At 35.4% G+C, this 24,225-nt stretch overlaps 1 protein-coding gene and 1 pseudogene across 1 annotated transcript; both read left to right on the forward strand.

Moving 5' to 3' along the window:
* Positions 1 to 1,154: 1,154 nt before the first annotated feature.
* On the forward strand, positions 1,155 to 1,253 carry LOC132280581 (small nucleolar RNA R71; annotated as a pseudogene).
* Positions 1,254 to 11,795: 10,542 nt separating this feature from the next.
* LOC132276970 (inositol-pentakisphosphate 2-kinase-like) lies at positions 11,796 to 21,224 on the forward strand. Its single transcript, XM_059778639.1, has 9 exons — positions 11,796 to 11,953; positions 12,060 to 12,164; positions 14,171 to 14,374; positions 14,875 to 15,022; positions 17,953 to 17,993; positions 18,135 to 18,245; positions 18,512 to 19,111; positions 19,658 to 19,865; positions 20,793 to 21,224. The coding sequence occupies exons 2-8, from the start codon at positions 12,063 to 12,065 to the stop codon at positions 19,814 to 19,816; spliced, it is 1,365 nt and encodes a 454-aa protein (XP_059634622.1). The 5' UTR covers positions 11,796 to 11,953; positions 12,060 to 12,062; the 3' UTR covers positions 19,817 to 19,865; positions 20,793 to 21,224.
* The last annotated feature ends 3,001 nt before the right edge of the window (positions 21,225 to 24,225 follow it).

The raw sequence follows: 24,225 nt of genomic DNA on the forward strand, positions 1-24,225 counted from the left end.
AGAGAATTGGATCCTTTTAAGGCATCTGGAAATGAAGCCTTGGGCTCAAAACTTTGTCACAATCATTTTTTAAATCTTTCTCAGCAAAAGTTTCTTTCACATGCAATAAAGGAGGAATAGGATGTGAAACGGGATGAGTGTCAACTTTTGGTTACACCGGTTCACTCTCTTCATTATGAACACCAATTTGATTATCAATAATTCTTTCACTTCTCAAAGTGGTCACCGCATTTACATGTTCAATTGTGTGACCTTCCGAAGAGGAGTTGGTCTCCACAACATTGTTGCTTGGGTGGTGGATTCAAAGACATTTTCCCTTTTTCCCTAGCATTCAATGTACTAGCTATTTGCCCGACTTGGGTTTCTAGCTTTACAATTGATTGAGAATGAGAATAAAGTAATTGGGTATTTGCCTCTAAAGTACCCAAAGCGGTTAAGACTTTCTCCTCAAATACGGGACTTCTTAAATTTCCTTGAGAATATGAAGTTTGGTTTGAAAGTGAGAGTTTGAAAATTGGTGTCCATGTGATGCTTGATAAGATGAACGATAACCGTGGGAACCTTGGCCTTGCATTGGGGGAGGAAAATACTTGCCTTGAAAACCACTTTGGGGAGGGTTTGAGTATTCCCCTTGGCTTTTCCAAGAGAAGTTTGGATGGTTCCTCCACCCGGCATTATAATGAGTGCCACAGAGATTATTCCCTTGGTTAACAAAAGTAGCATTTACTTGTTCATGGTGTTCACTTTGCACATGTCCATGGGGATAATTGGAAGTAGAATATAAAACACTAGAACAAGTCATGCAAGATTCATTGGAAGTATGATGAGTATGCTTAGGGGAGGAAGACACTTAGTTCACCGAATTTTGGTTGATCAAAAATTGATCAAACCTTTGGGATAAAGACTTCACTTCGGCGACGATATCATTAGAATGGTCAACTTGATATAAGTCGACATTCTTCCTTCCACCTATATTTCTTCCATTTTTAGATGATAATGATCGATGCATTGAATTCTCACTCATACTCTCATATAAGCGCTATACATCATCTTCATGCCTATCAAGATAAAACCCACCCATAGAAGCATCAACCATTGCTTTATAATTATCCGACAAACTTTCGAAGAAAAATTGAACCAATTGCGATTTAGGAATGTCATGGTGTGGTCACTTCCTAAGTAAGTCGTTCAATCGCTCCCATGCCTCATGAAACATTTCCCCATCCCCTTGAGAAAATTCTCGAATTGAAGTTCTCATTACATTGGTCTTTGATACCAAATAGTACTTTTTCAAGAACTCTTGTTGCATCTCTGCCCAAGAAGTTATCGAAAAAGGCCTTAAATTGTTAAACCAGTATTTTGCTTTATCTTTAAGGGTGAAAGGAAAGAGTTTAAGTCTCAAAACCTCTTTCGGCATGTCCGTGTATTTCACGGTGGAACACACTTCAAGAAACTCATCCAAAAACTTATATGGTTCTTCACTTGGTAGCCTATGGTAATTGGGAAGCATTTGAATCATTTGTGGTTTAATCTCATAATGGTGTGCTCTAAATAGAGGTAATTGAATGCATGGTAGTGCATTATACTCATTTGGCACATAATGATCTCTTAAAGCAAAAGGAGGATTCACAACCGGTGGCTCTACACGAGCACCATGATTTGCTTGAACAACGGGAGGTGGGGGTGGAACAAAAATTGACCGAGGCATTCCTAATAGAACTTGGCCTTATTATTGTGGAATGAAAGGTCTTGGCATGCCTAATGGTACTTGAATATTGTCATGATGCACATTAGGGTGAAGAATACCTTGTTGGTCAATGTGACCAAGCTAGGTCCTCCACATGATCCTCATTTTGTTCCTCCATTGATGAAATGGAGTCACTAGAATTACCCCTTCCCCTAGGATTATGAATGAACGATTCAAGATTCAAATTAAGTGGGACAAGAGTAGGATTTAACGACCTACGACCATGCATGCACAATCTAAACAACAACTAGCAACAAGTACGTAGCAATCACTTCTCCTCCAGAATAAATCAATCAACAAACCTCCATATACATTATTCCCATACTCCCATGATTTCAACAATATACAAGAAAAATAAAATTGCCTCCACGTGGGCTCACGATTTATTTAAGAAATTAAAAACTTGCCACCACGCGGGCCGATGATTTAACTAAAGAGAGAGTTAGAAAAGCTCACAAAAGGTCCTTAAGCAACTTCAATTTATTTTTCAATTTATTCTTTTGCCTTGCTTTGCTTTGCAATTTTTTTTTTTTTTTTTTTTTTTTGTAGCTTTTTATGCTTTTGCTTAGCTTAGCTTAGCTTGCTCATTGTTTTAGAAATTCCTTTGCTTCACTTCCATTGGCTCAATGCACCTAGTCAATCAAGAACAAACACAATAAGTAGCCAAAATAAAAATAAAAATAAAAATAAAGACAAGATCAAAAGAGTACTAATTCCTAATTGTTTCCAAAAAACGGCATTGCCAAATCCCTGGCAATGGCGCCAAAACTTGGTGTGTGTCATGGTGTGCACCCAAATTGGTGTGTAGTGTGGTCAAGTTTGAATTTATAAAATGCCACTACCACTACTAACTATTAATGTAGCTAGAGTAAGTAGGGATCGTCCCATGGGGTTGGAAGCGTGTTTTGGAATCAATTTGTTGGATTAGTAGGTTGAATGATCAAAAGATGGTTTGTTGGTTGAATTATACTACAATTTAAACTAAAGAAATGCAATGTAAAACAACTATAACAAATAAGGTGTAGAGAATATGAGAAAGTAGTCTTGTGTCATAGAGTTCACCACTAAGCATTACCTTCCTAGACATTCAATATTTGATGGATTAAGGGGATTGTGTGTTGTAAATGAAAGTGTGTGCTATTAATTGAAATATTAGCATGGATGGCCAAGTAAGCAAACATTGTCTAGTCAATCTAGTGAATAGCACAACATATCAAATTAAGCTATTAATCTTTCCATAAGCCCACCAATAATACCCACTCAACAAATTAGAGAAATATACTACTTGCACTCATAAGCATGGAACATCAAACAATAAGAATGGATTGTCCACCTATCTAAGAAAGTAAGGCAATTACACTACAACTAAGCTAGTGACATGAAAATTAAACTAATTAAACTAAGGAGGTGGCACAATCCATCAAGAAATTAGTATGAACCATCAAATAAACTACAAGAGTAACCCATTTAAGCACCATGCCTTGACCATCACTAGGTTCATAAAATCAACACACATAGACATGCATCAATGTCACAAAATCTAGAAATAAACACATGAACATCCATTTTAGCATACATAGACATATGGATAGAATTAAATGATCAATTGGAAGTATTAAACTACACAAATCATTGTAAAAATAAGATTTATATATATAAAAGATGTTAAGACAAGATATACAACACAAATCCCCATTAATTACAAAACATCAAAGTGTAGGAGGCATGCTTTGGGCTATCTCTAGCCCCAAGAGAATGGTTTAGCCACTCATTGATATTGTCATTGATGAGCACTGAAAAGTGCGTATTTAAGCCCCTTAAGCTTAGGCATTCTAGTACCTTTATCTATCTTACTTTATCGTTTTAGATTGATTTTGTATTATTTCCATTTTCAGGCACTTATCCCGAAAATAAGCTAACTCAGCCAAATAAGAGCTTAATTGAAGCAATTCTTGGATTAAACAAAGAAATAAGCAAAGTGGAGAAAGAAAGAAGCAAAATGAAGCAAAGCAGTAAGTTCGATCAATCCAAGTCCAAGGTTCGATCGATCGAACATTGATCGATCTCAGCACTTCAAGATAGATCCAAGCCTTGACCCAAAGCACTTAAGTCCAAAAGTTCGATCGATCCAACATCATTCTTCGATCGATCGAACACATTTGTCCTTATCCAAATGATTGATTTTATCCATAGCTGTCCACCCGCTAACCACTTTTGTCCTTTTCCCATAAATATCTCCCATAAATATCTCGGATTTGTCTTTTTCCAAAAAGCTCAGCCAATTGGATCAATCCAGTCTAAGTTCGATCGATCTCACTTACTTTCGATCGATCGAACTTCCTCCAGTGCGAAAAAGTTAAAATTCCATCTCATTGAAAGTTGTCCTTTATCCAATCATTAGAGAATATTGTGTGCACGACCCCAGCTCATTTTGGGTGTCAGTTTGACCTACCTATATAAGGATAAGGATTGCTTTTAAAAAAAAAAAAAGCTAACATTATTTTTCATATCATCTCTTGGAGAGGAATTTTAGAGGAGGAGGAGGCTAGAGATACCATTGGAGATCTTCATCAACAAGGAGCAAACCTCTTCCATGGAGTTAACCCTTGAGGGTTGGAGCATCATTACCATGAGTGGCTAGACATCCTCTTGGGGCTAGAATTAGTCCCAAGCATGCTTTCTATATCCTAATCTTGTGTATTATTAAGGGATTAGTGTTGTAATTAATGTTTTGACACTTTGATATATATAGATCTTGTTTAATCAATGATTTATGTGATTTAATACTTCCAATTGATCATTTTATTCTATTCATATGTCTATGTATGCTAGAATTGATGTTCATGTTCTTGTCTCTAGATTTTGTGTTATTGATGCATGTCTATGTGTATTGATGCCATAGATTTAGAGATTGTCAAAACATTGTGCTTAAAAGAATGCTTTTGTGATTCTCTTGATGGTTCATGCTTATCTCTTGATGGATTGTGCCTCTTCCCTAGTTTATTTTCATGCTAGTAGTGTAGATGTAGTGTAGTTGTAGTGTAGTGTTAAATGGGAGGATAATCTATGCTTGTTGTTTGATGATCCAAGCTTTTGCATGCAATTAGCACTCTAATCTTGTGTTGTATTTGGATTGTGAGCCTAATAAAAAGGATTAATGACTTGTTTTGATTTATTGTGCCTTTCACATGTTGTTTAGACAATATATCCTTCATTGCTTAGATATATTGTGCCTTTCACATGATGTTTAGACAATACATGCTTAACTATTCATCCTTGCTTGTTGAATCAACCAAATACACACACACCAATATTGCAACACCCTAATTGCTCTCATTAATCACTTGTCAATAATATAGAAATGCAATGCTTGGTGGTGATCTCTAAACCCCAAGACTCTTCTCTCTCTTACTTACTCTTAATTGCACTCTTTTGCTATTACTTAGTCTAATTTAGTTGCTCTTTAATCAACCAACCAACCAATTGTTTGATCACTCGACCTACTAGCCCTAATTGCGATTCCACAATCAACTCCGACATTGCTTAATCCCCATAATCCCTTGGGACGATCCCTACTCACCCTTACTACGTTAGTAGTAGTGTTGGTAGTGGTTTTTATAAATTTAAACTTGACCCAAAAGGTTTTTCTTGAACCGCATATTCACTACATCAATTTTGGCGTTCACAAGCGGCCTCGTCAGTCATCTAACCCTCAAGGGCTATCTCTATTGTAGAATTCATCCTCCTTCTCTTGTGTTCTTGGTAGAAACCCTAGATGAGTGAAAGAATTTTCCCAAATTGTATGTTTTCTCTATCTAATCTCTAGCCAAGCCTCTCTAACTAACCAACCTCTTTTACTCAAAATAGCCAAAATCCTTATATAGGTAGCTCTAATGTCACACCCAATTGTTAGATCTCGTGCACTAGGACCTCCAAATGATTGCACCATAAACACCCTTTAATTTGGTTGGAACTCTATTTTTCATGCAATTTGAGGCAGCTTAATTGATCACAAGGTTGCTCGGATCGATCGAACCTTTGCGGCACACTTTTTGGATAATAACAAGGTAGAGATATTTTTGGAAAAAGGACAAAGTGGTAGGTGAGGATAAGATCAAAAGGGTTCGATCGATCGAAGGAAAGGTTTCTTGAAGATAAGGACAAAAGGCTCGATCCATTACAGCATGGTTGGGACGATCATAGTGTGATCGATTGGAGCTTGGTTCGATCGATCAGAGAAGGCTTCTTCACCACTTTGCTCCTTTCTTCCACTAAGCTCGAGATTACTTCTTTTAATGCTCTAATTCAGTTGAATTGACTTATTTTATGGATAAGTGCCTGAAAAGGGAAATAATATGAAATTAGACTAAAACGGGAAAATAAGATAGAATAAGGTCTTAGAACATTCAAGCTTAAGGGGTTTAAATGCGCATTTTTCAGTGCTTATCAAGAATCGTTGTGTTAAAGCTTTTCGATGCTTCTTTAACTCTTTTGGCAAAGGCGTATGTCATGTGTGAGGCACTTCTTTGGGCTAGTATCTTTCATTTTTGTAGCTTATGTTTGGAAAGTGATTCTCTTATTTTATGTGAGGCAGTGCTGGGTGAGCGAGCTTATCCTATAGACATTTCTGCCTTGGTCCATGATATTCACCATCTTATGGAGGTCATCCATGTTGTTCGAGTTGCTCACGTCTGTCGAGGAGCAAATACAGTAGCTTATGAAGTAGCTAAATATTCTATGTCTTATCCAACGGAGAATCAAGTGTTCAATGGTTTGCCTAGGTAGTTGGGTGGTTGTGTTGCTTCTGGTAGCCTGGCTTTTGTTCTATAGTTTGTTTGTTTGTGGTGCTTGTTTGCTTTGTTAAAATAAAATAAAATAAGGGTTAAGTGTAAAAAACCTCCTACTATCGATATAGTGCAAAATAGTCCATGTGTAGTATAAAACCCCCCTATACTATCAATTTGGTGCAATTACCCTATGTTCGCTGATAAGTGCTCAAATGTTGCGTATTTTAGCCCCTAAGTTAGGGTATTTTAGTCTATTCATCTATCTTACTTTCATAGTTTAGTTCTAATTCTTGGTTTTGTCTATTTCAGGTTAATAAGGTTCAAACGGGCTAAAAACAGCCAATTAAGTCCTGTTTGGAGTCAAGAAGAAAATCTAGAGAAAGTCTGAAAATTTGCCCTACATTGGCAATCGATCGAAGATTCATCTACGATTGATCAAAGGACTCGCGATCCATTGAAGCCACGTTAGCAAAAGGATAAGACTACCACCTCATCATTTGTTCCAAGTGGTGATCGATCGAAGCTTTTAGCGATAGTTCACAGTGCCACTTCAGCGCCAGCTAAGCAAATAAGGTTGTCAGTTGTCAAGATAAGTATGCCACATCATCTTCGATCGACCAAAGCCATTAGCAATCCATCAAAGGCCCTGGCAATCAATAAATCCTGCTGACAGTGAGTTGTTTAATTCCCAAGTACGCCCGAATGCCACCTACCAAGGGGCTGTGAGATTGCACCAATGAAAAGGCTATTTTTTGACTTGTTGCCTACACAAAGGGACTTGTATTTAAATCAAATTGAATCAATTGTATAGCTGTTCCAACTTTTGACATTTTTTGTTAGATATTTTTTACATAGCTAGGCATAGTTTCTCTCTTTAGAGATTAGGTTCTTGAGCAAGAAAAGTGGTAAGAAAATGGAGCTAAACTTAAAGATATCCCTTGAGGGTTTCATTTTCACATCAATGAATGGCTAAGTCAACTTCTTAGGGCTTGGAAAAGTCATAGGCTAGTCATCTAGACTTTTGACATTTTTTGGGATTCTATGTTGTAATAAATGTTTTAACCATTTGAACATATAGATCTTGACTTTGTCTATGATTTGTATGGATCAATTATTCCAATTAATTCTCTAGTTTATTTACATGTCTATGTGTGATTAAATTGGGAATTATATCTCCACACTAGTTTCTCTAGATTTGATACATGTTTATGTGTGGTTAAATTGAGAATTTAGTGATGGTTATGTATCATTGTTCTTAATGGATACTCTTATAAATTGATTTGATGGACCATGATCATGCTTGGTGGATTGTTCTACACCCCTAGTTAATTAATTTAATTTCCTTATCATTAGTGTAATTGCATTTTAATTCCTAGATTAGGTAGACAATCCATGTTGGTGTTTGATAATCCATGTTTTTTAGTTACAAGATGTATATTTCTCTAGATTAAGATGTGCTACAATTGTGGGTTTATTGAATGGTTAGTGCTTTAATTTAATGATTTATACTACACTCTAGCTTAAGTAGACAATTCATGCTTGTTATTGACTTCCATGCTCATTGTTTCAATTGTTAGCACACATACACCTTGGTTACAACATTGAATTCCCCCAATTTGTTAAAGGCTAGATGTTTAGAGGAAGAGCTTAGTGGTGATTCCTATGCCCTAAGACCTCTATCTTATTCTTTACACCCTACTCTATTTAGATTGTTTGCTATTGCATTGTTTCATTTAGTTAATTGTAGTTTAATTAAACGAAACCAAACCACTCTTTTGATCACTTGACCTACTAATCTAACTTTTATTCTAAATACCCTTACAATCTCGTGGGACTATCCCTACTCCTATGCTATATTAGTAGTGGTTTTATAAATTTAAATTTGACCGAAAAGGCTTCTTAAACCACACTCATAATTTGACCATTGTGAAGCGACTAGCAATAAAGGGCGTGTCAATTGTATAAAAAGACATTAATACCCTCTCTAATATAACTTTTTGGGTTAAGTGCAAAAAACCCCCTGATATATATGGTTTGTGCAGAAATATTCCATACTTTTTGAAAATGGGCATTTCAATCCATAAAATTCAAAAAAAGTGCAAATAAGCCCATCTAACTACTTTTTGGTCAAAATTGACATAAAATAAATTCAAAAACCCTATTTTTCCCTTTTCTTTTCCTATTATACCATTTTCTCCTACGCTCCACCCCCACCACCACCACCACATCCACTATGTTTATTTTAGCCATTCAATTCAACCCCATAGCCAAAGTTTAATGCCGATCTGCTAAGTTAACTCAGTGTGTCATCAAACAAAGCCACATCACAAACCCAGTTGTTGGTGGCTGTTGGCGACGGTAAAGGACGGCGAGCTCGGGATGCCGTTAATATGTCATCGGTGATGGCAACTGATGAGAAGGGTCTGGATCTATTGGTGTTTGCCGTTCGGTAAGGATGAGAGCTTGCCGCGCGGAGTTTGGTTGACGGTGAAAGGTTGAGGTCTCATTCTACGACGATGAGACGGCGGCCGTCTCTGCCCCTTCCTCTCCCTCCATCACCTCTACCACAGTCGCCTTTATCCCCTCCTCCCCCCTCCATCACCTCTACCGCCACCACAACTTTTAAAGCCGCCACCACCTCTAGGGCCTCCGAGGCTTGTTCTACCTCTCCCTCCATCACCTTGACCGCCTCTGAACCCTCCACCATCACAACCTACAAATCAATCAACCAAATACAAAGGAAAAAATAAAGGGAAAAAGAAAAGAATAAATGATCTAAAATGGTAATTTTACATTGCCTAATTTTTTTAATATTATTTCATTTATATTAGAGAAGGTATTAATGTCTTTTTATGCGAACAGGGGGGTAATTGCACCAAATTGATAGTATAGGGGTGTTTTATACCACACAAGGACTGTTTTGCACTATATCGATAGTAGAGGGGGACTTTTTGCACTTAACCCAAGGGCAAAATAGGGTTTTTGAATTTATTTTATGTCAATTTTGACCAAAAAGTGGTCAGAGGGGCTTATTTGCACACTTTTTTGAATTTTATGGACTGAAATGTATATTTTCAAAAAATAGGGACTATTTCTGCACAAACCCTATATATCAACGGATATTTTTCCACCTAACCCATAAAATAACAAGTCTTCACTCTGACAAATGTGTTAGGATTATATTTCAAAAACTCTAATTCATAAATATTTTAAAAAATCTTTGGAAGAAGAGTGGAGTAATTCACCTTTATTTTATCAAATTGATAAAATCACTGCACGATGGTTACTTGGACGATAAAAAATCCTTTCTTTTTTTATGGAAAAGGAAAAAAAAAAAATCAACTATTTTACAAAGGAAATTTTTCATAATTTTATTAAATATTAATAATCACTTGACCCGGAAGAGAGAGGTTTAAGTCCTCGTGGAGGCAAATAGTGGATTTGTGTGTTTTGCAAAAAAAGAAAAAAGAAAAAAAGAAAAAAAAAGAAGGAAGACAACCTAAGTAATACTTAAATGTATAATATATGTAACCATATAGTAATTAGGGATGTCAACGGGACGGGTTCGGGAAGGGACACTCATTTCCCAAACCCATCCCACGAATGCAAATATTTTTCCAAACTCGATTCGAGGCGCCCGGCATCAGGGTCAGGGCAAGTTCGGGCGTGCTCAGATATGCATACTTTTTTTTTAAAAGAAAAACAATTCAAATTAAAAAAAATTTAAGATAAATTATATAAATTTTTGTAGTTTAGTAAAATATTTAATAATCATAAGTTATAATTTTAAAGGGTTAAATGCTCTGACACCATCTCAGGTTTGGATTTATTGCTCTCATATTAAACTTGAGCAAAAATTACTTCGGCAACCCCGTCAAGTTTTGGTTTAATTTGCTCTGACACCTCTTCTTTAAATTAATAAAATAAAATACCTAAATTACTTTCCATTTTTTCAAGTACATTTTAAACTCCCCCACATGTCAGCAATCTATTGATTACTGACCTTAATTTTTATTTTCAAAGTCTCTTTGCTCTCTCTCTCTCTCTATCTCTCTCTAGGCAAAAAAAAAAAAAAAAAAAAAAACTCTCTGCAGACCATGTTTCTAAATATATTAATGAGACTGCTTGACTTTTATATTTGTTTGTAATGTTCATAAGTTTTCCCTTCAAAACCTGGTTTCCTGATGTAATTTGGAAGAATTAATTAGGACCGAGAACTCTCTTAATCATTTGAAGCTGGCAAAAGTATTGTATTACAATGATGCAAATAAAAATCTTCTTTTACCAGTTATTACCACTCTGTTGTAAATGGCTATTGCTAATACATTACAGCTCTGGTTTAGACTAATTTGGGGGCAGCAAAAGGTCCTTAGGAAATGTAAGAGATTTTATTTATTTATTTTTTATACTGTGTAAATCTACTAGACATGCTCCTAGATATTTTTGAAAATTAATGCTTACGGTAATATTTGAAATTCTAATGAAATGCAGTTGAAGAAGGCAGGCCCATCATAGAAATTATCCTTCAATTTTTTAAAACTTCGTAAAATTGACTATGAAAATTTTTGTGCTTGAGGTTGGTTTTAGATTTTAAAAGGTAAACATATTGTAACGTCCCCTTCAAAAAAAAAATAGAACCTCCAAAAGAGATTTTGAGGGAGATGAGTTTGCAGAGGGTTCTTTTTTTGCAAAGGGATTTTGAGGGAGATGGGTTTGCAAAAGGTAAACACATTACCCGAAATTGTTTTAAGTAATACTTTAGAAATTCCAAAAAAAGAGAAGAAAAAAAAGGGAAGGCTTGGCTGCTGACACGGGGGCGAGTTCCTCTTTAAATAACACGTCTAAAAAAATTAAGGATAAAAGTATACTTAAAACAATGACGAGTAATTTAGGTAATTTACTTTAACAAATTTAAAAAAGACGTATTAGAACAAATTAAACAAAACCTGATAAATTATTTAAATAAATTTAAATTTGAAGGGAAGCATTTAATTCAATTTAAATTATTTAATATGAGAGTAATAAATTTAAATTTGAAGGGGAGCATTTAACTCAATTTAAAATTATTATAAAAAAATAAAAAAAAGGAAAATTTTAATAGATAAAATAATATTTATTTATACATTACTAATTATTAATCGGGATGAGTTCGATTTTAAATTCTCTTCTAAACCAACCCCTTACCGGATTAGAATAGTCCCAAACTCGTCCGGCCGGGTTAAATTAGTTGGTTGCTTTTTAACATTGCATATATAACGGTAAAAGTAACATGAAATTCGTTATCCTTTTGGAAGCCCTCAATCCCTCTGTGTCGTTGCTGGAAGAACACAGACTTTGCTGGAGCTAATGTTCAAGAAGCTAGGGCACTGACCGCTCTAAACCCTAAATCCCTACTATCTTCTTGGATTTCTGGATTGAGGTATGAGAAATTCAAAACACCCCCGATCAAACAAGTCCTCACACATATTTTGTGTGTTTGTATACATGAATATGCACAATTCACGTGATTATCTTTGGCATTGCAGTGTATGGAGGTGATTCTAGAGCAAAAGGATGCAGGAGATTGGACTTACAGGGGAGAAGGAGCTGCTAATCTGGTTCTTGCTTATACCGGCTCTTCCCCAACTTTTGTATGTTCATTTCTGCTTCAATTTGTTATTGTATCTACTAGTAAGTTCTTTTGTGGGTAAAGTATATGAATGATATTTATAGAGAGTTGTAGTTTGAGTTACTTTGTTTGGCTGCTGAGAAACTGTAGGGAATGTAAAGAAATTGAATTTATGAATTCGAATCTTTTGATCGTCCGGAACTTGACTGAGCCTGACAGTATTACAGGTATTGGTTGGGCTGAGATTGTTATTTTCTAGAAATCAGAACATAACATAATTTTTAATTTCTGTTCTTTATTTTTCTAGGCAACCACACACTGGTTGGAAAATTCTACTAGCTAGAATTGCTTTCCTTGATCTGCCTCTTTTCCGGATTGCCATAATACATTGATAATAGTTTCCAATTAGAAAACGAGAATCTATAAAGTGTCTGAGATTGTTATTTTCTGGAAATCAGAACATAACATAATTTTTAATTTCTGAGCTGTTCTTTATTTTCCCCGGCAACCACACAGTGGTTGGAAAATTCTAGTAGCTAGAATTGCTTTCCTTGATCTGCCTCTTTTCCGGATTGCCATAATACATTGATAATAGTTTCCAATTAGAAAACGAGAATCTATAAAGTGGGTAGATCAGTAAGAGAATCTATAAAAGTATCTGAACTGTAAAGTGGATGAATCTGCATAGTGAGTAATAAAAATGAAATTGATGCTACTATTTATAGTTAAAGAAAGAAAAGTTTGAGGATCTATAGAAATTTACCTGAATCCAATTGTTATTGGTTTTTTTTTATTTTATATATATATATATATAGATATAGTTAATGTTCAGAATCTATAGATGACTATTACATAACCCAAACCTTAATTTCCTTGGAAGCATGAAATTGTGTTTTATTGTAGCTCTGCATGATGCAGGATAGTGTGGGGAACATCGTCTTATTACCTATGAATCACAATTGAAGGCCGACAGTAAGAGAGGGTTTCAGGACTGGTTACAATCAGTTATAGTGGTTGAAAGATTCTTACTTGTTGAGTATTTAGGACTATGAAGAGTGCAAGAAAGGGTTTAGAATTTTGTTTGGGCTTGTGTAATAGGACTCGGATCATCCTTCCTATGCTTGCTCTTTTGACACTTGCTTAGCTGAGGAATTTTCCTATCCTTCCTTTCAATATTGGCCTATCATAGCACTGTATGTCCTGGGTGAATTTACCTCAAGGGGGGCAATTGGGCCACGCTCCCCTCGGTCAGAGATCCAAATAGAAAGATATTTCTTTATTGATTTGTGGTCTCACATCCCGCTTCCTATAACTGGAAGTTAAAACATATCTGTTCTCGGGTTTACAAGCTCGAAAAGTGCTCAAGGAATGGAAGAACTGAAGAATCTACAACTCTCACCTAGAATCTTTAAACCCAATTTTCTCAAACATTAAGCCGCATTAGACAAGCACAATCTCAAATTTTCAGAAGTCAACTCTATTTGTAGAAGGGTTATACATCCTTACAAGGCTGCCGGGATTTTTTATACTCTTACTAGGATGAGGATTTCAAAAGATAACAATTTAGAAACTTTGACAACCATTTAGTATTCTAGATCAAATAAGACTACATATAGAAATCAAGTATCATGACGTAACTCAATTGGACTCATGGACCATTATCACTGCCAATATAAAGAAAATGTAATATTACGAAGTACCCTTGACTCAGAATAAAGAAAACACAAAATTATATTATTAGTGTGATAATGTAAAACGAACACAAAGAAGACTTTGAATTTAACATCAAGTGGATTATGCCAGGTTATTTGCCTCTTTTTCTTGTTATCATTGCATTGCTTCACTAAGTGGATTTGTCTACAGAAAGAAACTGTAAAAAAACATTAAACAATTAGATTAAACTTCCTATAGATTTTCTGCTACGTACGAGAAAGAGATGGAGATTGTGAAAATATTACTAAATGAGAAAGGGCTTTGTTCTTACATTTTTGTTTATCACTTATTACTTCTTTCTTCTATTCTATATAGGTTGGCAAAGTATTACGCATACGAAAGGCTCCTAGGAACAGCACCGAATGTGAAAATAGCTGTCCAGCTCTTACCATGCATGAATGCCTTCTATGGAAAGATGCAAACAGCCTTGTATCAGCTCCTACAAGGGAGATTGCAAAACAACTGTTTGTGCGGCATGTAATGTGCCCGTTATTAGGTTCTGAATATGTTGATGCTGGGGTATGTTAAGTTACTTTTCCTTGATTTTTGTCTTGTGCCGCCATCTTTGCTTTATTATTACTGTTGTTGTTGTGGTTTATATTGATGATGAGAAGATGGAAAATGGGGTGAGGTTGACTTGAAGCTTGTCCAAAGGAAGTTTTACTTCGTGCTCTTGAAGTTGTTATTTTTGATCTCATTGTGAATACATTTGTTGGAGTCATTCTAGTGCTGTGGTGTTTTTATTTTTTTATTTTTTCCTTTATAAATATATCTAATCTTAGTTTGTTTTATGGCATGTTTTCGTTTTCCGTTCAATGGAAAAACTAGAATAGGCTTGGAATCTTTGTAATTAATGCTCTTGAAAACCATGAGTTTGGTCAATCAATTTAGTGATATATACTTTTTGTATATGTGAAGGAATTATAGTAAAACTTTTAGTTGATATCATATTTGGAAATGTCATGACCTTGATGGCGTCAGTAAGATCTCTAACCTTTGAGCTTCCTTCAACTTAGCAGATTCGTGTCCTCGTGTCCAGAGAATTTCTGGAGTCAATTGAAAATAAGGTTCTTGGTTACCGTCCTGCCTGTCGAGTTGATGCTGCCAAGGTCAATATTTTTTGTGACTCCGCACTTCTTATGTCTGATCATTCCATTTTCCCCCATGGTAATTACTATCTCCTGAGATGCTTAAATTTGCTTGCTAGTTCCTTGATAATTTTCCCAAGATGTTGTATTTTCAAGTGTGTAAAGCAGCTGTCCCTTAGAGATCAAAAAGCACGATCTCATCTTGCAATTTAATTAATGTTGGGAGTTAAATTACTAGGATTCTTGTTTAGAATTTTTTTTTTTTTGTATGTCACTCAGATATAGGGTCTGTATTGTGTTCAGATCAGATCTGGTTTTCCTGCTTTACTTGCTTCCAACTTATTAATAGGTGCGTTTCTTAGAATTGCATGTGCAGTTGCACTAGAATGCAGCAAACAAGGTATTCACAATCACAGAGTGTTGAAATTGGAAAAGACGAACACGGAAATGGTAGTCTCCATGATACTCTTCAATGAATTATGTACAAAAATGTTAAAGAAACAGGTATCACATCTGATGGGAATCGAGGGTGAAATTTAGAAATAGGTAGGTTACCTGCAATGACAACCTTGCCAATTGTATGGTGGGTGCATTTCCCATCTGTAGAACTATTGATAATAGAGTCAATAGATGAAACTGGAATGCCTACTTGTGTCCTTTGGTTCTATTCACACCTTGTAAGTAAGGATTTAGTTTGGCATATTTGATGTAAGTAAGGATTTAGTTTGGCATATTTAGATAGATTTTTTGAAAGATAGTGTCAAGTTAGTTTACCTCCTATCTAAGGGATGAATTGAGAATAAAGTTGCAACTAAGGCAGAATGGTAATTTTCGAAAATCCCAAGGGGTTGGCCTAGTGGTAAAATCACTTGGGCTTTGGTGCCTCACAAGCACCAAGGTCTGAGGTTCGATTCCCACCAGGAACTTATGATTTCTTGGGGCCACGCCTCCGCTGCCATACTCAGCGACTTACCCGGCCCAGGGTGGGGAGGCACCCTTCCTGGGTCCTTGGGGATTAGTCAGGGTGAAGCCTTGGATACCCTGGGTCAACAAAAAAAAATTGGTAATTTTCAAAGGCAAGGGTACAAAAGTAAATCGGCACTACTGTATGCACTCACAAAATTAGGGTTCGTGCAATAGGGTTTCATGTTTTGATTTGGAAAAATCCTAATTGAATTGCGTTAGAGTATATTTGAAAACTGCTATTTCTGAAATTTTAAATATAAAAGACAGAATATTTCAATCGACAGATCAATCAAAGGGTACTAGATGCATGTTGATCAATTGATATGAGTCCTTGATTGATCGAACTTACTGGATCTCTCCATTACTCTATTTTGTCTATAAATACCTTATTATCTTAGAGAACCTAAGAGAGATACATAGAGCATTATTATGGGATTAGAGTGCATATGTAGTTTATCTTCATGCATCATTCTGCATTAGATTGGTGAATGACATATGAGTGTTGACTACTTATAGCTGCTGAGCTAAATTGAAGATCAACACCAACTACTCAACCAACTGAAATTGATTGTACAACTGAATCAGAAGATTGAAGTACTGTTGAATAGGCATATTATGTGAGGAGTGCAATTTGTTAAAGGATGTGTGTCTGGAGACTTTGAGTCTGAGTTTGGTGGATCAATCTGTGTGAATAGGTAACTATGGTCTCGGGTATTTGAATTGTTAACCTAGTGTAAAATCTCCTTATTATAGTGGATTTGATCTGACTAGACTAGGTCCCATGATATTTTCCTGTGGAGTTTTCCACATAAAAAAACTTGTGTTCATCCTGCTTGCTTCTACTTTACATTATATTGTTTATAGTTGAATGTTTGATGATATTGGCATGATGGATGGATTGATTTTTGATATTTTGTGTTAGTTCAAATTTTAAATAATTGGTAATTCATTAGAATTTTAAAAAGAAAAACTATTTAAAACAACCATCAAACCTATTCATTCCTCCTCTAGGTTTAGATCACTGACCTTCCGCATAATCTCTTATCAGAGTCTGGGGTTTCAGTTCTTACCCCCATCAATTGTGGTAATTGTTTAACTTTTGCTTGATTTCACATTCCTTAAAGCATTGCTAGGAAAAAGTTAAAGAACTTATAACAAGGAATCCTTTTCCTGGTGTTAGTTTATAAGTTTGATGGGAATTCCATGTGCTTCAGATTACAATAGTATCTGATAGATGTTCAGTATACATTTGACCTGTTAATCAGGACAATGTTTGGATTTTTTCTCTTAAAATATCACTAACCAATCACCAATTCTCTCTCCATGCACAATTGTATTATTATTTTAAATATTCATTTTAATGATGAACACCGACTTATTAACTGTTTAAATTTTGGCACATTCTGTTTCAAAACCTATGTGCTTGTACATCAGTATCAGCAATTGAAAGGGTGTTATGATTGTTATCCCAGTTGAATGCTCAGGAAACCGAATCTTCTTGAACCTCCAATTTGACTTGAAAGAAGAGCTTATTTTTGGTTGGATGTGAGCCTCTATCACTCATCACAATAATTCTCTTTCTTTATGGGACCATTCTAAGAAGTGTGTGGAAACAAAAAGATAAAGTACCATTTTTAGCCACACAGAACTCATTTATAAAGAGATAGTAAAAGAAACTGATTAAGGTTGTAAAGATATAATTGCTGATGAAATAGAAAATAATCAAAATATGGTCTCGTAGAGTACAGAGTGCCCTTATGGAGTTGAGTTGACTGTATTACATGTCTTCAGTGGTGTTACTTAGTTGCCCATTAATCATTATATAATAGTATGAAATAGAACGCATTAAACTTGGGATTTGATGGAAGAGTCATTCATGAATACAATTGCCAGTTTATTTTTTTGAAATTGTCAGTAAAAAATAAAACTAGGTTTTTTTTGTATAAGCAATAAGAACATTTCCATCTGAAAACTAGTTCACTTTTTTTAGCATTTCATTTAAGAGTTGTATTTTAATAAGCTTTATTACTTTGTTTGTTTCAGGTAGTCTTAAAGAAGATCTCTGCATATCTGTTGAGATAAAGGTGCTTCCTGTTACATTTTCATTCTGTTTCTTCTCAAGGTTCAGAGTGTTATTAAATATTTATTGTTCTGTGAGTCATAATAACTAGTTTAATACATTACCACTTTCTGTTTCCATTTGCATTCTTGTTTCTATAAAGCAGCCCAAATGTGGATTTCTTCCAATTTCAAGTTTCATAGCAGAAGGGAATGCTGTTAAAAAGAATATATCACGTTTTAGAATGCACCAGGCCCTGAAACTGCAACAAAAAGAGGTAATGTTTCTTCCTTCTACTATGTTCTGCTCGAGGATAAGCTATACTTGGGGGAGGGGGATCTTAATTTAAGCTTATTTCTGTTTCAGCATTGATATATGATATTCGTACAACAGAAATTTGATTGTGTTGTATATTATTTTTCCTCTGATGTCGTTTGGAATTTGATTACCATTGTGAACCAAGCCTTCTTACTTTAGCATTGGTTTTATTGTTCATATATGATTTCGGCTCAATAATTCAGCGTGTTCCAAACTTCATCTCAGGTATCAGACGCGAGTGAATATGATCCTCTGGATATGTTCTCTCAATCCAAGGACAGAGTACTTAAAGCAATTAATTCTCTCTTTGTTACCCCTCAGAACAATTTTCGTGTATTCTTGAATGGTTACCTCATATTTGGGGGCTTGGGTGGTGGCGCAGACAGGACTAGTTGTATGATTAATGAAGCATTTGAAGATGCACTCAAATGTGTCATTCGGGCAGATGATGGACTGCGTACAACAAATTTTCTGCAGCTTGTTGCTGAGGCAGTTTTTAAATCAAGTTTACTTGATCGGCTCCTTGAAGCCCAGAGGCTTGATATTTTCGACATAGAAGGAGTGATTCATGCGTATTATGACATTGTTTCTCAGCCTTGTATGGTATGTAGGGATATGTGTGACAAGAAACAGCCAGACAGATATACGTCTTTGCATTCCATTCCTTTGGAAGAAAGCTTAAAGATTGTGAGGGACTATTTGATAGCTGCAACTGCAAAGGACTTGAGTATGATGATCTGTTTTAGACCCAGACAGGATGGGGATTTGGGGTCTGCAAATAGTGTTGTATTTCTAGAATCAACCAGTCAAAGTTTTGATTACAAGGTACACAGCCCTTATATCTTTTGCATTTAACATGTTTGGTTGGTATCAGATAAAATGGGAGGCGTTTGGCCATCACATCAAAATCATTTGAATTGAATTCAGCTTTCCATCGTTGCTGAAAATTTGAATAGAATCTTTTTTCCAATCTTACAATCCCCCTATATTATTCGTGGAAATAACTCATTTAAAATGATGTGAAAATTGAAGCATATGGTTTTATGTTTGATTTTAATGGAACAATCTCTTTTCCGTCATGGTGTTCGAATTTGTTGATTTATTGAAGTTAAAATCCCTTCTGTCGTTCATGTATAAGTGACTTGTTAAAAGAGAAAAAATAATAAAGAAGAAGCTTGTATACAAGGTGGGATTTTATTTTCTGATGTCTTCTAGTCTACTGCATCTATACAGTACTCCTAGAACACATTAGAAGATTGCTACAAGTTGTTTTGTTATGGCAGTAGAAAATTTTCTAACTTTAAAGCTGAGTCTTGTAATTGCCTAATGTTCTCACCATATTGATATCTCACTGAATCTGTGATTTACTAGGCATCTTTCCTTGATCTGGATATGAAACCTTTAAAGAAGATGGAACAATATTATAAGTTAGACCAGCAGATAGTCAGATGCTACACTCAGATGTTGAAATCTAAGCATCAACCAGAAAAAGAGGCTGCGACAATTGAGGCTTATACTGCCATATACTGAGACTAAGCCATAATCATTGAAGATAGTTCTCCCACTGGAGATTATGCTGGTAATGGATAGTTGTGTAATGGATCTCTATCTTTTTCCATGCATTTTTTCCCATCAGAATATATCAATTGGTTTCCTTCTGTATAATTTTCAATGGCCTCGTATTGTTTCAGTTTTATTTGGACTTGTAAGCATAGGATTCATCTGATTTCACTCTCACCTAAGGCCTGGGTACACACACAACACACATTACCATCACCCAGGAGGACCTGTACCCTCATGAGATTGGTGAGCATGGCCAAGGTTTGCTAGTCACAGGTTCAATTTGGCCATCATGAATTTAAATTGTCTTTCAGTATAAGCTCTCTGGCGTAAGTTACTCTGGCGAATCTGACAAAGTTAAAAAATCCCGAGGCAGTTAGGTGTTTGAAATCTTCCTAACAGTCTCTAAAGTTTCACTTCCTATAGCATATCTAGCAGTTTTCGTTTAATCTATTTGGTTTTATTCTTGAACTATAAATATATCTAGGAACCCATATTATATATATATATATATATATAAAACAAACAAAAAAATTTATACATATATCTAGGTGCCTGCAATATTCCTTTTCATCATCATCCTTGCCTTTAACCCCGACGGATGGGGTCGGCAACATGAACTCTCTTTTTCCCATTCTTTCCTATTATACACCATGCCTTCTCTAGGATTTAATTTTGTAAAATCATTTTTAATTACTTCATCCCACATAAGCTTTGGTCAGCCTCTTTGTCGCTTAACCTCTAGGCAAAAAACTCTTCCTCTTTTAACAGATGCATCATCGAGTCTACATTGAATATGTCCATACCACCTACGTCTACTTTCTCTAATTTTATCATTTATAGGCGCTATACCTAATTTTTTTTTTTTTTTTTTTTTTTTTTCACATGTTCATTATTTATCTTATCTCTTCTAATAACTCATATTTTAAACAATATTCTTTTGTAGGTGAATTGATTTATTTTAGACAATATTTGTGGGTGAAGATGGGCAGCATCCAACTTTGCTAAGAAATAAATGGAGCATCTTCCCTCTCTTCTCTATGCGTAACTTCGTTTCAGTCAAGAGCTAGAACAAATGAGAGAATTCTTATATGAAGTTTGGGCTCAGAGAACCTGGTGCTGGGCAGGGCAGGGCAAAATGAGCTTTCAATTGTTTTTTTCATTTATTGTAGCACAAGTTCTGCTTGTTGATTTTTATGGAAAACTGGTTAGGTTTTCTTCATTCTTCATATTTTCCTTTGATATTCCTTTGGTTGTGCAAGCCTGCCATCTGAATCAACTATGACTCTTTGAAACTGAGTTATCAGGACAAACAGGCAATCGGCCCATTTCGATGGCCGGGTCACTAATTAACTGGTTTATGAGTTTATTGGACTAACTTGTCTGGTTTAGATATATTTTAAATATGGAGGATATAATGAATTACTGAAATAATCTATTGGAGTGATCAAATCCAAAGTTTAATGACTTTTTGTGGAACCTCAAGGATGCATGATCTAAATTGGCACTAGTTTCTGCAGCGATGTTTGATTTTCATAGATTGCAAAATAGGAGCCAAAAGAATATATGTCATTAAGAATTAAGAATCATTTTCCTCCAGGCCTTTCTGTAAACATATTTGTGTTGTTCTGTAAAAGGATGTCTACTGAATTTTCCATTTTTGTCTTCTGTTTTCAGGACTTAAATTTGTTTTGCATTATTGTCCAGTTATTTTGATACCTGATGAATGATGGTTAAACTTTATTTATGTATATATGATTCTAGTTGAAAAATAATGGAAAAGATGTTTCTTCAAAGTCTCATCAACTTCTAAATTTTACTGAAATGTTAAAAAGTCTCAGAGAATTTTTTTCAAATGGAAGTGAGAAACTCACCTAGGGAGGCTTTGGAAGAGATCTCATCTTGAACAAAGATGAGTTTTGAAATAACATTATGTGTCTATAGTTTTCAGTTTAATTAGATAGACAGTTTCATTAAGTATATATCGCCTTGATAAAATATATCACAACTGAAACCAATCAAAGTCCAATGGATAACGCCTATGTAGTGCAAATTTCTCTAGGTTCTGGTGGACATTTTCAAAAATACTTATGCACATTGGTTTCATCTTTCATCTTTCGAGTATATCTGTAACCATGTTACCAGTGGGCCTTATCCTAATAGTACCATCACTGAGCATAGAACCAGATCTCATTTTGTCTGTTGATAGCCATATGTAATTTTATTTTCCAAACACTAGAAAAAATAAAAATAATAGAATATTTTACTTGAAAAAGAATAATATTATTTTTAAAAAATATTTTACATGGAAACAAAGAATATTGTAAATGTTCTTGTATTTCTTGTCCTTAAGATTTACTTTGTGAGGTGAAAGTCCTTGTTATTGTAATAATGTAATTCCTTGTTGCAACATATTGTGACAGTTGAAAGAAGCTTCTGTTATTCCATGAAATCCATTGTTTAATTGTATTTTTTCCTTTCTATTTTACGGTGGCGTAGGGCTTAGAGCAAAATACGAAGACCATTGGATGTTAGTCTTGGAGTACTGAGCTAGATGCCCTTCAATTTGAAGCGTCTTTGATGCGTGTGGTTCCTGCGTGTGCACACAAAACACAACTCATGCTTTTGATGGCGTTTGAAATAAAACTGAATGTTGTTTTAAAGCAAGTGTATGAGATAAATGCAATATAAAATTCAGAAGGGTTGGTTTTTTGTTTTTCCTTCCCCTAGTTGAGACTCTACACTCACTTTGCCACTATGGGGGCGGGAAACTCCAACAACCTCTTTATAGAAGGTAAAAAATTACCACTAAGCTACAATATCTGGTGAAGGTATTTTTGTTTCCCAATTTAGTTTGCACCTCATACTTTTGATGGCATTTAAAATAAAACTAAATATTCTTTTACAGCAAGTGTATGAGATAAATGCAATATAGAATTCAGAAGGGTTATTTTTTGTTTTTTCTTCCCCTAGTTGAGACTCTCACACTCACTTTGCCCCTATGGGGGTGGGAAACTCCAACGACCTACTTATAGAAGGTAAGAAATTACCACTAGGCTACAATCCCTGGTGAAAGTATTTTTGTCTCCCAATTCAGTTCGAAGCGTCTTTGATGTGTGTGTTCCTGCACGTGCACACAAAACACACCTCATGCTTTTGATGGCATTTAAAATGTGATGTTTCTAATTTTCGTCATTTTTCATTTTTTCGGAATTTTGTCGCTGCAAGGGCATTTTCGCCTTTTGCTATTTTTTGTACCGAACACTGTGGAGTGTGTCGGGTGTGTCTGAGAGTTATTTGGAACATTTCATTGAGTTCGGGACTCTTTGAAATGCTAGGGTGACCATTTTTGCATTTTTCAGTTTTTCGGGCCGAACGGTCCCGTGTGGGACCCTCTACTGGAATTGTTGCATCCAGGGATTGTAATAACCCGGTAATTTTCTGTTCTTTCTTTTTTTCTCAAATTTTATAGATAAATTTTTTTTCGTTTAATTTTCTTTTTCGAGTTCTGTTTTTCGACGCTTAGTGTCGTCTCGAGTGCTCAGAAATGATTTCCAAGACTCTTTCCCTTAGATTGACAACTTTCTTTAAGGACCGAGTCATTTCCACATTTTCACTTTTTGGACACTATTTACTTTTCGTCCTTTTCCCTATTTTGTCTTTTCCCCGTTTGTTACTTTTTGGTGCAACCTCATTTTCCATGCTCGAAGTTGGTTTTTGACTTCACGTATCTTCATTCTAAGTGGTTTCCATAAAATACGTATATTTACTTTTGCAGTAAAATACTCTGGTTGCTTCAGGTGTCCATAGGGGTGCATAGTTTTTCAGAATCTTTTTCTTTTCTTAGGGTATTTTTCATAAATATCTTTTGAAGACATTTTATTTCAGGAGTTTTTAAGAAAATATTTTTGGAAGATATTTTCATTCTAGGTTATTAGTCTAGTTTTCACTTTTTAGAGGGGCCATTGTGCAATTAATGAAAGTTATTGTAAAAATACCTTGTTTTGAGCCTAGATACTCGTACGGGATTCATTTTCACATTTCGTCAAGTTGTGTGCTCTTAGAATTTCCTTCTGGTCGTTTTTTTCCAGTTTCAGGGTTTTTGGCCTCGGTTGCCACCTAACTTATTCGAGGCATATCTCTCTGCTCGAAACTCGATTTTCGACGCCGTTTCTTCCGTTGTTCATATTTTCTCATTTCGGTTCTTTTTCGTTCATGGAGTTTTGCCGTTTGAGCGTGTCTGCTCAAATTCCACTTTTCCGGACCCTGCGGGGCACTTTTAGGGTTTTCCTATAAATTGGGGGTTATAAAATTAAATAGTCATCTTCCCCTCTCTTCATGCACGACCAGAAGATGCCATGGCAGCCCCTCTTGGGCTG

The sequence above is a fragment of the Cornus florida genome, unplaced genomic scaffold (genome assembly GCF_030987335.1).
Source record: "Cornus florida cultivar Cherokee Brave unplaced genomic scaffold, ASM3098733v1 CherokeeBrave_3.0.0_Hap2_Chr10, whole genome shotgun sequence".
NCBI lineage: Eukaryota > Viridiplantae > Streptophyta > Magnoliopsida > Cornales > Cornaceae > Cornus > Cornus florida.

What these genes read in the sequence shown, in the direction of transcription:
- LOC132276970 (XM_059778639.1), top strand. Translation starts at nt 12,063, where the DNA reads ATGGAGGTGATTCTAGAGCAAAAGGATGCAGGAGATTGGACTTACAGG. An exon ending in CTGAATATGTTGATGCTGGG is followed by an intron (nt 14,375 to 14,874) that starts GTATGTTAAGTT and finishes TCAACTTAGCAG; the next exon opens with ATTCGTGTCCTCGTGTCCAG. An exon ending in GTCAAAGTTTTGATTACAAG is followed by an intron (nt 19,112 to 19,657) that starts GTACACAGCCCT and finishes GTGATTTACTAG; the next exon opens with GCATCTTTCCTTGATCTGGA.